This window comes from Rhinoderma darwinii, chromosome 10 (assembly GCF_050947455.1).
Source record: "Rhinoderma darwinii isolate aRhiDar2 chromosome 10, aRhiDar2.hap1, whole genome shotgun sequence".
Lineage (NCBI taxonomy): Eukaryota > Metazoa > Chordata > Amphibia > Anura > Rhinodermatidae > Rhinoderma > Rhinoderma darwinii.
In genome coordinates, this window is record NC_134696.1 from 89,241,472 (window position 1) to 89,256,211 (window position 14,740).

At 46.3% G+C, this 14,740-nt stretch overlaps 1 protein-coding gene across 2 annotated transcripts in view; it reads left to right on the top strand.

Moving 5' to 3' along the window:
• The first annotated feature begins 4,270 nt into the window (after nt 1-4,270).
• The window catches only part of LOC142662185 (ras-related protein R-Ras2-like), a 34,844-nt gene continuing 24,374 nt past the window's right edge, over nt 4,271-14,740 (top strand). The window contains exon 1 of one of the 2 annotated variants that reach the window (XM_075840219.1): nt 4,271-4,586. In XM_075840219.1, coding sequence (XP_075696334.1) covers nt 4,476-4,586 — 111 coding nt within the window. In that variant the 5' untranslated portion in view covers nt 4,271-4,475. Of the gene's footprint in view, nt 4,587-4,640; nt 4,735-14,740 lie in introns of those variants that run through there. The other variant, XM_075840220.1, reaches the window with a different exon arrangement.

The window sequence follows — 14,740 nt, forward strand, 5'->3', positions numbered from 1 at the left end:
TGCGGGAAAAAAAAACGACATGCTCCTTCTTGCCACGGTTCTGCCCCTGACCTCCCATTGAAATAGATGGGAAACAGAGAAAGCGTTTTTCGCTGCGTTTTTCCCCCGTGGCACTCAATGGCCACGGCCGAATAACGCTGCACAGAACGCAGCAAAGAAAGTGCTGGCAGGGCAAAATCTGCCTCAAAATTCCTGAATGAGTTTGGAGGCAGATTTTTCTGCCTGCAAAAAACTCAGTGTGAACATACCCTTAGGATTTCTCATTGGGAACATTTTATTTAAGCCGGATTCACACGAGCGTGTTCGGTCCGTGGTATACAAACCGTTTGTCGGCAGTATTTCCCGGACTGAACACACTGCAGGGAGCCGGGCTCCTAGCGTTATAGTTATCTATGTTTTCCGTACGGGGCAGTTTTCCCGCAGCGAGGCAGGGACTCCTAGTGTCGTCGGTCCAGGGAATATTGACGACATACGGTCCGTATATCACGGACCGAACACGCTCGTGTGGATCCGGCCTTAGGCTACACGGTGACTTTTAGTGACCCAAGAGAGACATTAAAATTGTTGTCGACCTTCCAAAAATTCTGTTGCTGTTAAATTCACAATCAATAGCGTGCTAGGTGACCACTCCGCCTACCCCTCGTCCCAGCCCCGTGTTGGAGCTGTATCAAACAAAGTTAAAGGGTAACTCAACTTTTAAAAAACTTTTGACATGTCAGTGGATTTGATCGGTGGGGGTCCGAGCACTGAGAACACCACCGATCGCTTAAACGAAGCGGCAGAAGCACTCGGGTGCTTCTACCCCTTTTGTTTTAGCAATCGGTGGGGGTCTCAGCGCTCGGACCCCCACCGATCAAATCCACTGACATGTTCATTTTTTTTAAAAGATTAGTATAGATTTCATACAAGAAACCTGCTGAACCCCGGGGCGGGTGGACTCCAGAGAGGCTGAGTTGTGTGTAATCTCTGCCTCGCTGTTCCAGTGACACAGTTCATGTGTGGGCGACTTTTTGGAATAGTAATATGAGTTTACACAGAATTTGAAAACTTCTAGGCACAAAGTTCCTGAACTTTCAAGCTGTGGATAGGTTTATAGAGGAGTGTCCACCCATGACTCACGTCCTGAACACAGTGCACACACAAAGAATGTGTAGTGTCATGGTTACACCTTCCCTGGGGATCCTGGTCTGCAGGGGTCCTGCCCTGCTCGCTGCAGCACTCTCTATAGAACAAGCATATACGGATGTAGCAGAGCTGAAATAGTCATTTATTTTCTGTTCCGCGTAAAATGACGTCATGCATTTGGTTTACCTGCAGTCCTATGTAAAACCACAGATTACATATCGTGATATCACAATTAACTGTGCTAAACTCAGCTCTGCTACATCAGAATGTATAAAGAGGCAGTTCGATGAAATGTACCTACAAATTTCAGATTATAAATTATTTATAAATGGCTCCCTCTGCTCTGTCGTCTGATCCTGGTTGTGAAATTCTACATTATATTGCATTTCTGTGCTGGATTATCATATATCTGGGTTATCTGATGCTGGATTAGAGTTGCACAGCCGTACTACAATAAGGGTATGTTCACACTGCCTATTTACGGACGTAATTCGGGCGTTTTTGCCCCGAATTACGTCTGAAAATAGCGCCTCAATAGCGCTGACAAACATCTGCCCATTGAAAGCAATGGGCTGACGTTTGTCTGTTCACACGAGCCGTATATTTACGCGCCGCTGTCAAATGACGGCGCGTAAATAGACGCCCGCGTAGAAGAAGTGACCTGTCACTTCTTTGGCCGTAATTGGAGCCGCTATTCATTGACTCCAATGAATAGCAGCGCTAATTACGGCCGTAATTGACGCGGCGTTCAAGCGCCTGCACATGCCGGTACGGCTGAATTTACGGGGATGTTTTCAGGCTGAAACATCCCCGTAATTTCAGCCGTTACGGACCCCCGCCGTGTGAACATACCCTAAATAGTGCAAATTTATGTTTTTATATTATTTTTTTTATTTTGCAGCAAATAATACAGTAGGGTGCAGCATTTTTTAAATTTTCTTTTCAACCGTTACAATGGGTACAGGCAGGGCGCAGTTGTTGAAAAAAATCAAAAGTACTGAATGTCTAGTGTTGAGTAAAAGGAAACTTAGTTGGGTGACCAATAGGAAAACTACCAATTGGCAAACACCAGGCCCGACATACAAGGGGCCAGCTGTGCCACCGTAGAATTCAATTATAAAATTATTTCTGCCTGCAGCCACCACTAGCTCATGCGAAAGTATACGGCTAGTAGTTAAATAAGAGCTGTATAACGCTGTATGCAGGGAGCTCCCCCTACTGGCAGGTGTAGGCAGACAGTTTTATTTTGTCAATCTATAGTTGTGTGAAGGAAAAGTATATTATTATTTGTTTTGTTTAGTTTTACATATAATAATGTAAGCGGTCAGACCTCCTAGGCAGATCAGGAACAGAAAGTTAGTGGCAGTGCCCAGGGTGAAGGGCTCAGTAGACTGATGATCGGGCAATGTAGTTGACGCTGGGAGCACGGAGGAGCTATGATTGTCATTAAGGGAAGTTTAGTTGACCACTGGGCACTATCGTTGGTGCTGAGGACACTGGGGTTGGCACTGAGGGCAGAGTGGCTGATTATGCAGAGCAACATGGCTGGTGTTGGTGGCACTGTGGCTGTTGGCAATGTGACTGATGCTGCTGAGCACTGTGGTTTGTACTGGGGGCACTGACCACTTTGGCTGGTACTGGGGGCACTGAGCAGTGTGGCTGGTACTGGGGCACTGACCACTTTGGCTGGTACTGGGGGCACTGAGCACTGTGGCTGGTGCTGGGGGCACTGAGCAGTGTGGCTAGTGCTGGGGGCACTGAGCACTGTGGCTGGTACTGGGGGCACTGAGCACTGTGGCTGGTACTGGGGGCACTGAGCACTGTGGCTGGTACTGGGGGCACTGTGGCTGGTACTGGGGGCACTGAGCACTGTGGCTGGTACTGGGGGCACTGAGCACTGTGGCTGGTACTGGGGGCACTGTGGCTGGTACTGGGGGCACTGAGCACTGTGGCTGGTACTGGGGGCACTGAGCACTGTGGCTGGTACTGGGGGCACTGAGCAGTGTGGCTGGTGCTGGGGGCACTGAGCACTGTGGCTGGTACTGGGGGCACTGAGCACTGTGGCTGGTACTGGGGGCACTGAGCACTGTGGCTGGTAATGCGGGCACTGTGGCTGCTACTGATCACTATGGTTGGTGCTGGGGATACTGGGGCTGGTACTGAGGGCAGAGTGGCTGATTATGCAGAGCACCGTGGCTGGCATTGGTGGCTGTGGGCAGTGTGGCTGATACTGGGTGCACTGAGCAGTGTGGATGGTGCTGGGGGCACTATATCTGGCACTATAGATAACAGTATAGCACTGTGGTGGGTGTTGGAAGCACAGTGGCTGGCATTGGGGCCAGTGTAGCTGATGTTGAGGGCACTGTTGGCACTGGGGGTGTGGAGGCATTGTTAGTCTACATCCAAACTTTACAGATTTGAAGAGGATTTCCATGTGAATAATGCGCCGAAATCCGCATCAAATCTGCCTTCAATGCAAATGAATAAGGTTTCTGCAATCCTATGCAGCGGAAAATATCCGGCCGGTTTTCATTTCGCGCCACGTATTTCATCCTGCGCTGGGGAAAAAAAATAAGTAACATGCCACTTATATTTGCGGAATCTGCACTGAATCCCGCCATGTAGATTATTCCCATTCCAGATTCGTGGCACATCCTCGGCAAAACTTGAAGTGTCAGCCTCTGATTTCTGGCACCGATCCGCAAGCCCGACACATCTGAACAGAGCCCAATAGAGACATTGTGGATGGCACTGTTATGGGGGCACTGCAGAAAAAAAATCGACATATCCTTTTTTTGTCCTATAAATAACCTGCGTAATGTCTATTTTTACTAGTATGTCAGAATGCAGCGGAAAAGTGTTTATGGTAGACAATAAATGAAGAACATTTGTAAAATCTGCGCCTTCAGGGCATAGCTGCTTGTTGTCCTCTTTCCACACATTGCAGAACAATTCATCTGTCAGAATCGTCCTACAAGCAGTCAGTCCACCTTATAAGGAGCCAGTTGTGATCACAAGAAGATTCAGAGTAACTCTGGGCAACAAAAACATCTGCAGGCAGAGACGCTTCTTATAATGTACTCAACCCGGCGGCGCTAGGACCGCGGGGGACCGGGCTGACCGTCATCTCCTCGCGGCCCCTTCACCAAATAGGGAGATGAAGTTTAGTGAATCAGACCCCGGTCACTCCGTCCTCATTAATATTCATGAGCTCATTAGCATAGCTAAGTAACGCCCCAGGAGGAGTCGGGAGAAGGCAGGGCAGCCATTTTTTGCTGGGACTGACTCCATGGAAAGTTTGCTGAGGTGAAGAGAAGTTGATATTTCATTCCTGTATTGCCTATCGCCCTATGCCCAGCATGAGTGCCAAGGACTCGTCCACCCCGGTGGAGAAGTATAAGCTGGTGGTGGTAGGAGGAGGAGGAGTGGGCAAAAGTGCTTTAACGATCCAGTTCATCCAGGTAAGACCCCGCTGCTGCTCTGGTGGGGGAGGGGGGGCTATGTGCCTGGCATGGAACGGGGCACCTACTGAAGATGCTGCAGAGAGGTGCCCACAGCTGGCACCTGTAAAGTTTCTGTAGCCGCAGGGATTGAAAACTTCTGAGCAGGGTGTGTAGAGATATGGGCTGTGCCCGTCTAATGCATGCAGGAAACAGCACTGAAAGGGTTAATCTATCATGTATGTGCATATAGGTGGTGGCACCGCACCCGACAGTAAGCCTGGCGCCAATTTTTTTTATTGATCCGACCAATCCAGTCCATGGCACCAAATCGCCCCTTTAAATGTGACCGTTCATTGATGGTAATGGTGGCACCTACTGGGCACGGTGACTATACTGGTGGCAGGTTTGTCACCAGATGATCAGTTGTGACCGTCGTTCCGGCCGTTATCGGTCACGGTTTATCGTTAATCGTTCTGAATTTGCAACAAAAATGTTTTAAAAAAGAAAAAAAAATTGTTACATCTTTTACTCCTTCCCTGCTGGGGCTCTTAACATGGCGTGTGGAGGTTTCGGGCGGTCTTGGGTATAACTGGTCGTACAGCGCACCGTTTGGGCATTCGGTTTATGGGAAAGATGTTTCCGGCTGTACAAATCCAGGGACTCCCAATATGTTGTAAAACTACAACTCCCAGCATACCCTGACCAGTCAGGACATTGGATAGGAACTGTATTTGAGTTTGCAGGGTCCAAAATCGGGGGGGGCTGTGAATACAAAATGTCTTCTAGACTACAGACCGCTTGGCACCCTAAAGGGGAAATCTAATGAATGCAAATTGATGATTAGATATTCAGCGCTACTACTGAACTTGCGTTGCAATTGCAGCTAAACCCTATTCACTTGAATGGAGCTGCGTTGCAATTCCTGACATGGCACCAGTGAGTGGCGCTGTTCTAGGAATCAGTCAGAATCCCCCCCCCCTCTGTGTCCGATTGGGCAAATCCCTTTAATCATGTCCCTTGGCACATGCTTAGGGGGGGGTCCCCGCTTGGGACCCCTCCTCTATGACCAAGAGTGGAGAGCTGCTGCCGAGGGCTTCGGAGAACTCCGGGCAACCATGTATTACGTGGGTGCCCCCCCCCCCCCACCCCGGTTGGTCACAGATGATCACCTCGTCAAGGGGGGTTGGTAGTGTTTCATGGGGGTTGTTCTAGGACTACCCCCCCCCCCCTTTATACTGCTCGGACCTCCTATAGATATAATCTCACGCGGTAGTACAGTATATATTGTGGCGTTATCAGTCTTCTGTTTTTATTCCGTATAGAGGTGGTTTTGCTGTATGTGATGGGGGACAGTGGGGCGGACGTATCCTCTTGTAAAACTGTTAATAGTGTGAACAGTGTCTTATGGTAAATGTCTCTCTAGTCCTGAAGAAGACGTCTTCCAGATGTCCGGAATATTGGCGGGTTTTGCAATACTTGGACTTCCCGCAAATTCTACTGAACCAAACTTAGATCCTATGGTAATCTGAGTCCAGGTCAGGAGACCCGAGGTAGGTCCGGGCGTTGTGCCCATAATATGGGTGCTGACATCTGGAATCGATCGAAAACCTTCTCTGCGAGTCTGACCTGTCATTCTTGTGCTCCATGTTTGTGAGATCACGGATGAGATTTATTAAAATAGGGGGGGGGGCATTGGAGCCGTTGCACTTAGCAACCAATTGCATTCCAGCTTTCTTGTGTATGGCACCAGTAGGGCTAAAAAGAACGGGAGTGTTCACACACTTAACTAAAAACGTCTGAAAATACGGAGCTGTATTCAAGGGAAAACCGCCTCTGATTTTCAGCCGTTTTTTGTGGCATTTTTTACAGCCGTTTTTGGAGCTGTTTTTCTATTGAGTCAATGAAAAACGGATCAAGAAGGGACATGCACTTCTTTTTACGAGGCGTTTTTTTTTTACACGGCCGTTTTTAAAAACACAAATAAATTAAAATTAATTTTAATGACATACTAAAAAGCAATATTCTATAAAAAAAATATTTTTTCGCGACACCTTCCCTTTAAGCCCCCGTATTTTCAGCCGTAGCTCATACGGAGCTATTTTGAAGGTAAAACAGCCTCTGATTTTCAGACAATTTTTTAGCAACTCGTGTTTTTTACGGCCGTTTTTGGAGCTGTTTTTCTAATGAGTCAATGAAAAACGGCTCCAAAAAACGTCCCAAGAAGTGACATGCACTTCTTTTTTGCGGGTGTCTTTTTACGTGCCGTTTTTGTAAAACGAGGCGTAAAAAAACTCCCCGTCGGAACAGAGCGCCGTATTTCCCATTCAAATCAATTGGCAGAGGTTTCCGTTCTGCTTTTCTGTTTTAAAATTGTCCGCTGAAAATCTGTCATAGAGGATTTGTTCTTCAAGCCCTCACATGTGACCCTTTTTGCCATTGATCAGATCCCAGTGTCCGTATTTGGGTCTGTTTTGTCGGAGTGGCTAAACATTGTCAATGTCTCAATTTGGGGGGGGGGGTCAACCTTTTGGGACCCCTCCAGCTTCAGTCATGTGGCCTTTTATCACTTTAAAGGATAACTAAACGTTTGACAAACTTCTGACATGTCATAGTGACATGTCAGAAGTTTAACTTGCTGGGGGTCCGAGCACTGAGACCCCCACCAATCGCTAAAACGAAGCTGCAGAAGTGCTCTGTTCAGCTTTGTCCGGAAAGCCGATGTATCGGAGTATAGGCTCATTGACTTTCTATTGAGCCCGTACTCCGATACATTGATTTCTCGGAAAAGCTGAACAGAGCACTTCTGCTGCTTCGTTCTAGCGATTGGTGGGGGTCTCAGTGCTCGGACCCCCACCAATCAAAACTTCTGACATGTCACTATGACATGTCAGAAGTTTGTCATACGTTTAGTTACCCTTTAATAAAATCGTGCCACTACAACTATATGTGACATTTTGTAGGCAGGTTCTGCTCTGCAAGCAGCTTCCAAAGATTGGAACCGTTCCTTTAAGAACCACAGACTTAAAGAGGATCTTTCACCAGTTTATAAATTCCCTATGTCCTAAATAATCTAATAGGCGCTATCATGCTGATCACCACAGTGTGATTTTGTTTTAAAAAAAAAAAAAAAAAAAAAAGTTTATCAAAGTTACTGCCATTTTTCTGAATATGGTAATTTGGGTCTAATAGCCAAATAGGAGGGGACTCTTCACTCTGGACAGCGTCATACAGAAAACATTACACCGCCCAATCAGCATACAGCTTCTCCTTCTTCCCTGCCCAGCAACACAGCCTGATCATATAGTATATAGCTTCCTTTCCTGACTCTGTTTTCAACTGGTGATATCTCCGGTTCTGTCACAGCTGTGATTCTGGTGCCATATGAAATTTTAGAATCTCATCTTTCATATGCCACCAGAACCGCTGTTCTAGGTGGTCCACAGCCGGAGATATGGCCATTTGAAGTGATCCCCCTTCCCTCCAGCCTCAGTCTCTCACACTGTGTGAAGCAGCTTCATGCTGATTGGACAGCGTCAGAGGCTGTGAGGAAGCTCCACCTCAGGACAATCACTGCCCAGTTGTCTAGTATAGGCTCATTTACATATTTAGATAAAAGCTCATAACTATTAAAATAATAAGCGTTTTGGCACACAATGGTTACTGGACTTATCAGTGTGGCAGCGCCTATTAGATTAGTTGGGAGACGGGGCATCACTAAACTAGCGACAGATCCTCTTTAACGTTTGTCAATGATCGATCACCAGGTCACATGTATGCACGGTTTTAATTATGGATCATGTTTTACACGGTCAGATTTCGTCCAAGTTTACCACTTTTATAAGGAGCGCAGATCGACCTCACATCTTGTCGATCGGCACTCGTTGCTCCCTTGATATGAAGCCATGATGGTTTAGTACGGGGACAAACTATCATTCCTACGATCGCTCATCCTTATGCGCTTGCATCATGTTGGCAGCACATCTCCTTGTTTACACAGGGAGGTTTGATGCCCACTAGCGTTCTTGTTTTTTTAGCTGCGTAAAAGATGCGATCAGCCAAGGATCGTGCGCTTCCCCGTTCATTGGCTGATTGCCTTGTGTAAACAGGACAACAATGATCGGGAAGGACCGTTCAAAAGAAACGTAGTTTGCCCGTGTAAAAGGGCAAAGAGGGTGTAAGACAGTGCAAATCCAGCTCCACCCTGTGCAAGGTTAATCATGATCTCCGCCTGCAGGGTAGGACAGGGAAGACGGATTCCTCCTGCTGTGATTCAGTTTTGATGTAATTCAATTATTGCGTAAGCCTTCTTACCGCCGTAGGGCACATCTGCACGCTGCTGATTAATGCTGCGTTCAGTCTTCGCTTAACCCCTTGTTACATAGAAGGTTCACTTCATACTTTGAAGGAAAGTGAACTATACAAGGAGTATGTGTAGTCGTTTTTAGACTAGATTCATTGCTTAAGGGGGAACCCAGCATTAAATGGTCTCCTGCCATCAGTCCGTGAGTTTGGTATCTTGTAGAATTGAAGGGGCACAACTTTCAGAAAGTTTTGTTTTTCTTCTCACTGGTCCTAAAGGCCCCTTTTTCACAGTCCCATAAGCGTTCATATAAACGCTTGTTCCCGATCATTGTCCTGCGTAAACGCTGCGCCGATGAACGAGCAAGCGATTGTTCATCGATTGGTCTGCGCGTTTATTCGGACAATAAAATGGCAGTCGCTAGTCGGCAGCACGTCTCCTTATCCAGAAGATGTTCTGCCGACATAATGCATGGATCGAACGTCCGTATTATGGGTCGAATGACCGTATTAACGATTGTTTGTCCCCTTACATTAGCGATCATCACTCCTTGAGAATGAAGCGAACAAGCGCCCATCGATGAGCTGTCTCGTCGATCGGCGCTCGTTTTCAACGCCCATATCTGGCCGTGTAAAAGGACCTTTAGTTTGGCATGTTGCTGGTGGGATCCGATCCTACGGACGATTGAGTGGCCGCTTCCTTGCCAATGAAAATTCTATGTGTATGGCCAACCTTCCTCCCAGATTGTTTATGGTCCCATCTTGGGAGGGGGCTTAGCAGAACTTTTTTTTTTAGTTTGAGGTAAACGTTAGCCGTCATGCAGTGGCCTCCGCTTACATTCCAGCCGGTGATTGGGGATTTGTGCAGAACAGATTTCTAGCAGGAGGCCTCAGCGCTTCTTATCTAACCTGCCCCACCCTGCTTACATCTGATCTTACCCTTAGGGCAGATTTGCTTCCAGCTCTAATCATCCCTTTATACTCCATACTGAGTACATATGTCACATCACTTCTGTCTTGCCGGTTTTTCTAGGGGTTTTGTAATTGTAAAAATAATCCATACAGGTCCAGGAATGTTCTCGGATTAGCGAGACGTCCTAGACCTCAACCGAATACGACAAATAGGATTACTATTCGCACTCCGGCATATAAAAGTATTGTAATATTATTATAAAATATACTTCATAGTGGAATCTCTCACCATAAATGACATCATCTGATAATAAGCGTCAATCGGTCAGGAAAAAGTGTGTCGCTGACCGTGAGCCCGCAGAGAGATTATGACTGTTTGTTAGGGAATTATTTGTGTACTTCTCTAATCTTTATAGTGTAGGTTCACCAATGGGATAACCTTGATCAAGACCACGATTACTGGTGTGCACCGTGTCCTATAGGGTGGCATGGCGTGGCAAAGTGGGTCAATTCAATGCGTCCGTGACACAATGGATGCCAAAAGTTTCATCTGACTGCACACTTTGAGTGGTCTAATACTGTAACGTAAGACTACATCTATGAGGCGGCAATGACTTCGGCTGCCACGACGCATCATGTGGCCAAAGTCCTATAACGTTGTGCCCCATGACCAATTGCAGGTGGCAAAAGTTGCAGTTGGCTAATGTTGCAATCAGACGAAAGGTAAGAAAACTCTGGTGAAAAGTGATAGGCCCTGTTCACACTAGGTTTTTTCTTTTGTTTTTTTTACGCGGAAACCGCGTCGGGAAACGTGCCAAAAAACATCCGAAAATGCCTCCCATTGATTTCCGCCAGCGGGAAAAAGAAGCAACATGCCCTTTCTTCGGGCGTTTACGTCTCTGACCTCCCATTGACATAAATTTAAGGCAGAGAAAGAGTATTTCACTGCGTTTTTGGCGCTCAATGTTCGAGAGTGAAAACCGCAGCAAACGGTATGCAGGCAGATCAAAGTCTGGCTTCAAAATTCCAAACGGAATTTCGAGGCAGAATTTTCTGCCTGCAAAAAAAACTCAGTGTGAACAGGGCCATACTGTGGTATGACTAGTGCAGGGCCAGAGGGGGTCGGGGCATGACACAAATTTAAAAAAAACACCAAAAAGAGAATCCCGTTGTCATGCTCCACCCCCTCAGACCCTGCACTAGCATAATATAGTGTATAGTTTTGCCCAAGGTTCCTTTTAAAGGGAACCTGTCTGCAGTTTTATGCCCCCTAAACTGCGATCTAGTTGCTGGTGAGATCTTCCTAAATATACCTTGGAATAGTACAACTTACCCAAAAAAAAAATGTAAATCTCTCACGCAAACGCAGAAGGAATATGAAGCCGGAGCTCGGACCGGGCTTTCGCTCCTGTACTCCGGCCTACAGCGCAGTCACGAGATTTCAAGCTGGTGGTAGATGACGCAGGAGGGATCGGAGACATCAACCAAAGGAAGCTGGGGGGGGGGATTGGCGCTGAGATCGCAGGACTCCAGAAATGAAGTGGTGGTCTCCGATTCTGGTCACATGGCCCAAATGGCAGAGTGGCCGTCTAGATTCGATATTGTTGGTTACATTGCTACACACATAATGGGAGTTGTCCGTGCGGCCCTAGTAGTTATTGCACAAGACCCGTTTTACTGACCCTTCACAGTGGTCAGATGACATTACAGGAAGTTTTGGGATGGTGTTTCCCTTGATCTGAGTTTTCTTTGATCTGAGCAGGTTCGGGGCAGTGGGAGTCAAGCTGTGACATGAGGAGGGAAAAATTTCAGAATTAGGGAGAGGATGGGAGACCTTGGGGTCTAGACCTCCCTCATCATGATGATTTACAGTGGCTACAAGTTTTTGATGCTCCGCTAAAAAAGTTGGAACTTGAGCTTTGTTATCCGGGCACCGTATGGTGGTCTTATTGTGGCACAGTATGGCGTTGTTTAGGCACTGTATACTCGGCTATTTAAAAACTGCGGTGCCACTTTTGTGTACGGTGATATTTCGACTGAATTGCAGCGGAATACCTTTCCGCCCATGTGGGTGAGATTTAACACCCCACATGCTGCGGAACATTTTCTGGGCAAAAAGGGCTTCACCCTTTTCAATATAGAAGGGGTGGAAGGGGTGGAATCCAGAAACGCTGTTGATGATTCACTTCAGAAAATCTGCGACAAATTTGCAACCCGTGTGAGTACCGTGTCCCCCATTATTTTCCTTCCAAGAAAAGGCAGGGCCCCCTTTTTTTTTTTTTTTTTAAAAGAAAAAGCTTATAATGAAGGACAATGGCTGTCCATTAACCCCCCCTCCCCCCCCCCGAATATTCCATGCATACTCCTTACTATTAGACGGAGCGAATATCATACACATTTTCGTATAATTGTTTTGAATGTAAGAGGTAATCGCAACGAACGATAAGTTGTTGTTTCTGTGGATCGGCCACATCTACCGGAGTAATAGATTTACCGTTCGTCAACGCCACATTTCCTCGTCTTATCCGAAATCTTCCAGTTGTTTGCAGATAAGAGATGATGCGCTTTTTGTTTGACGTTGGTTTTGTTGCGGACAACAATTCACCGTTTAGTCAATACGGCAAAGTCTTTTGCGATTGTTACGTGTAATAGTTTGTTTTTTTTTACGCAAATGTGTCGGTTGCGAAATCATCGCTCGTTCATGAAAGAATTTCTTCCCGATTTATTAGGACCTTATGGTAAGGACAGTATAATGGGAGGTGATAGTGGATCCAGGGGAGAATCGGGCCATTATTTGATTCATCTTTTATTCCGTTCTTGCATTTGTTGGACAAATATTTGCAGGAATTACCCTTAAAATAAAAATAGGGACGGTCCCTGCAATTTCAGGACTATGTAAATGAATTAACTTTTTTTTTTTTTTAAGTAAGTGTCCTATACGGCGACCAAGTCAGCTGTATGCTGATTCATTCCACGTGAAGCAGAATATGAGGTCACTGTCTAATATTTCATAGCCGCAGGTGACATTCCTGGATCCTGACCACCACAAAGACTGGAGAACTGGAGTCCGTGCGGAGCTGCTGATATTTATGTAAGGGTCAAGTGAGGTTTCCTTCTGCACCATAAATGTGAAAACCGTCCGCATTAGGCCCTCTTTACATTACTGCGCTGACGGAGGCCCTAACACTAGTGGTACACCTTAAACACATGAGGGACCCGCATCTATGAGACGTTTATAGCCTATCACGTGGATATGCTATAAATGTCTGTGGTGAAACAACCCCTTTAATTGTGATACAAAAATTCATGACTAGGGCCTTAAACCTGAAGTGTTTCTAGCATTGCGTTACGCACATTCAATCGTTCCCTGTTATCGGCTATTTCAGGCTAGTGAGAGTGACTGTGCTGGTCTTTAATGGGAGGACTGGAAATCCAGAAAGTCCCTGCTCCCGTGAACAAGAACCTCTAGAACATTTATATATGTAGGTGTGAGTGATGTAAGCGCCTGTTCACATCAGCGTCTGCTTTCCGTTGATGGTTTCCATCGCAGGAACTCATTGATGGAAAGGCAAACTGAAACCGTAGCTTCCGTTTGTCTTCGTTCCGTAACGGTTCAGTTTTTTTTTAGGAAACCATAGCGCAGTCGACTACGGGTTCGATCGTTCATGGGTTCGGAGATCTCCGATGGTGCCCAGACGCAGATGTGAACGACGCTTCAAGGTTTGACCGGTGAGATAAAGTTGATGGCCTAGCTCTGCTTAGCGGCGATACTTGTGTAAGGAGACACACACCGTAAACACTGCAGATTTTCCGCAACTGATTTCGTTGCAGAAAATCCACAGCGTATTACAGTAGCAGCAGATTGGATGAGATTTTAACAAATTTCATCCGCACACTTTTTGGAAAAAATCCGCAGAGATACCGATCAGAAATTGACGTGTTTTTTTTTTTTTTTTTAAAAAAAACAACCAAAAACCTCATCATGCCAAGTTATGCTGCGGATTTGCTGCTTTTCTGCTGCCGGTTTTCTCCATTGAATTCAATGGGGAGGTAAATTCCGCAACAAATAGCAGATGTTGCGTTTTGTTTGCAGCGAAAAAGCGGCAACTCTGCTACAAAAATGGCAAGTCAGGGGAAAGTAAAGTTGTTGTTTTTTAATAAATAAAAAGATTCATACTTGCCCCCGGCCGTTGTCATAGGGGGGGCGATCTGCTGCCCGGCCTCCTGGGAAGACGTTTTATATCACATATAGTCACATGGACTGCAGCGACATCCCAGGAGGCCGGGCTGTACTCGGGGACGCATCCCTAGAAGAACGGGGTTAAGTATGAACTTTTTTTTTTCTAGCAGTATTTCCACAGCGGAGATTCCACCTGAAAAACTGCACCACAATTTGTTGCATTTTTTCGGGCAGATTTCCCTGCTGCTTCTAGGACTTATGCGCCGTGTATATTTACGTGCGCGCGGTTGCCCTTATAGCGTCTGTTTACAGTATTACAACCTTCTTCACTTGAACGGGAGGATGCTGTATTACTGTGAGCAGCCGATACGAGTATGATGCCATGGTACAGTATGGAGCAGCGTAAGTGATGAAGAGGAAGCGGCGCTCACCGAATCGCCACGTCCCCTTCAAACATCTGATCGCCGGGGTTGCTGAAAGCCGAACCCTCACTGATCAGATATTGATCGCCTGTCTTGAGGATAGGTCCTCCATTTCAGCTAACCAGACAATCCCTTCAAGAGCTCTTTTTTTTTTTTTTATTATTATTATTAGTTTTTTATAGTTCACTGATTAAATGATTTTCCTGACAAAGTGAAAAGCAGAGGAGGCGCAATACCTATAATCCTACATTTCTCTTATGTACAACTGGAAAGCAATGGCGCGGTGTGGACTACTTGTAACAAGTCACATACTAATGGGGGATATTGCATGTCCGACAAGGGCCTGATACATCGTACGG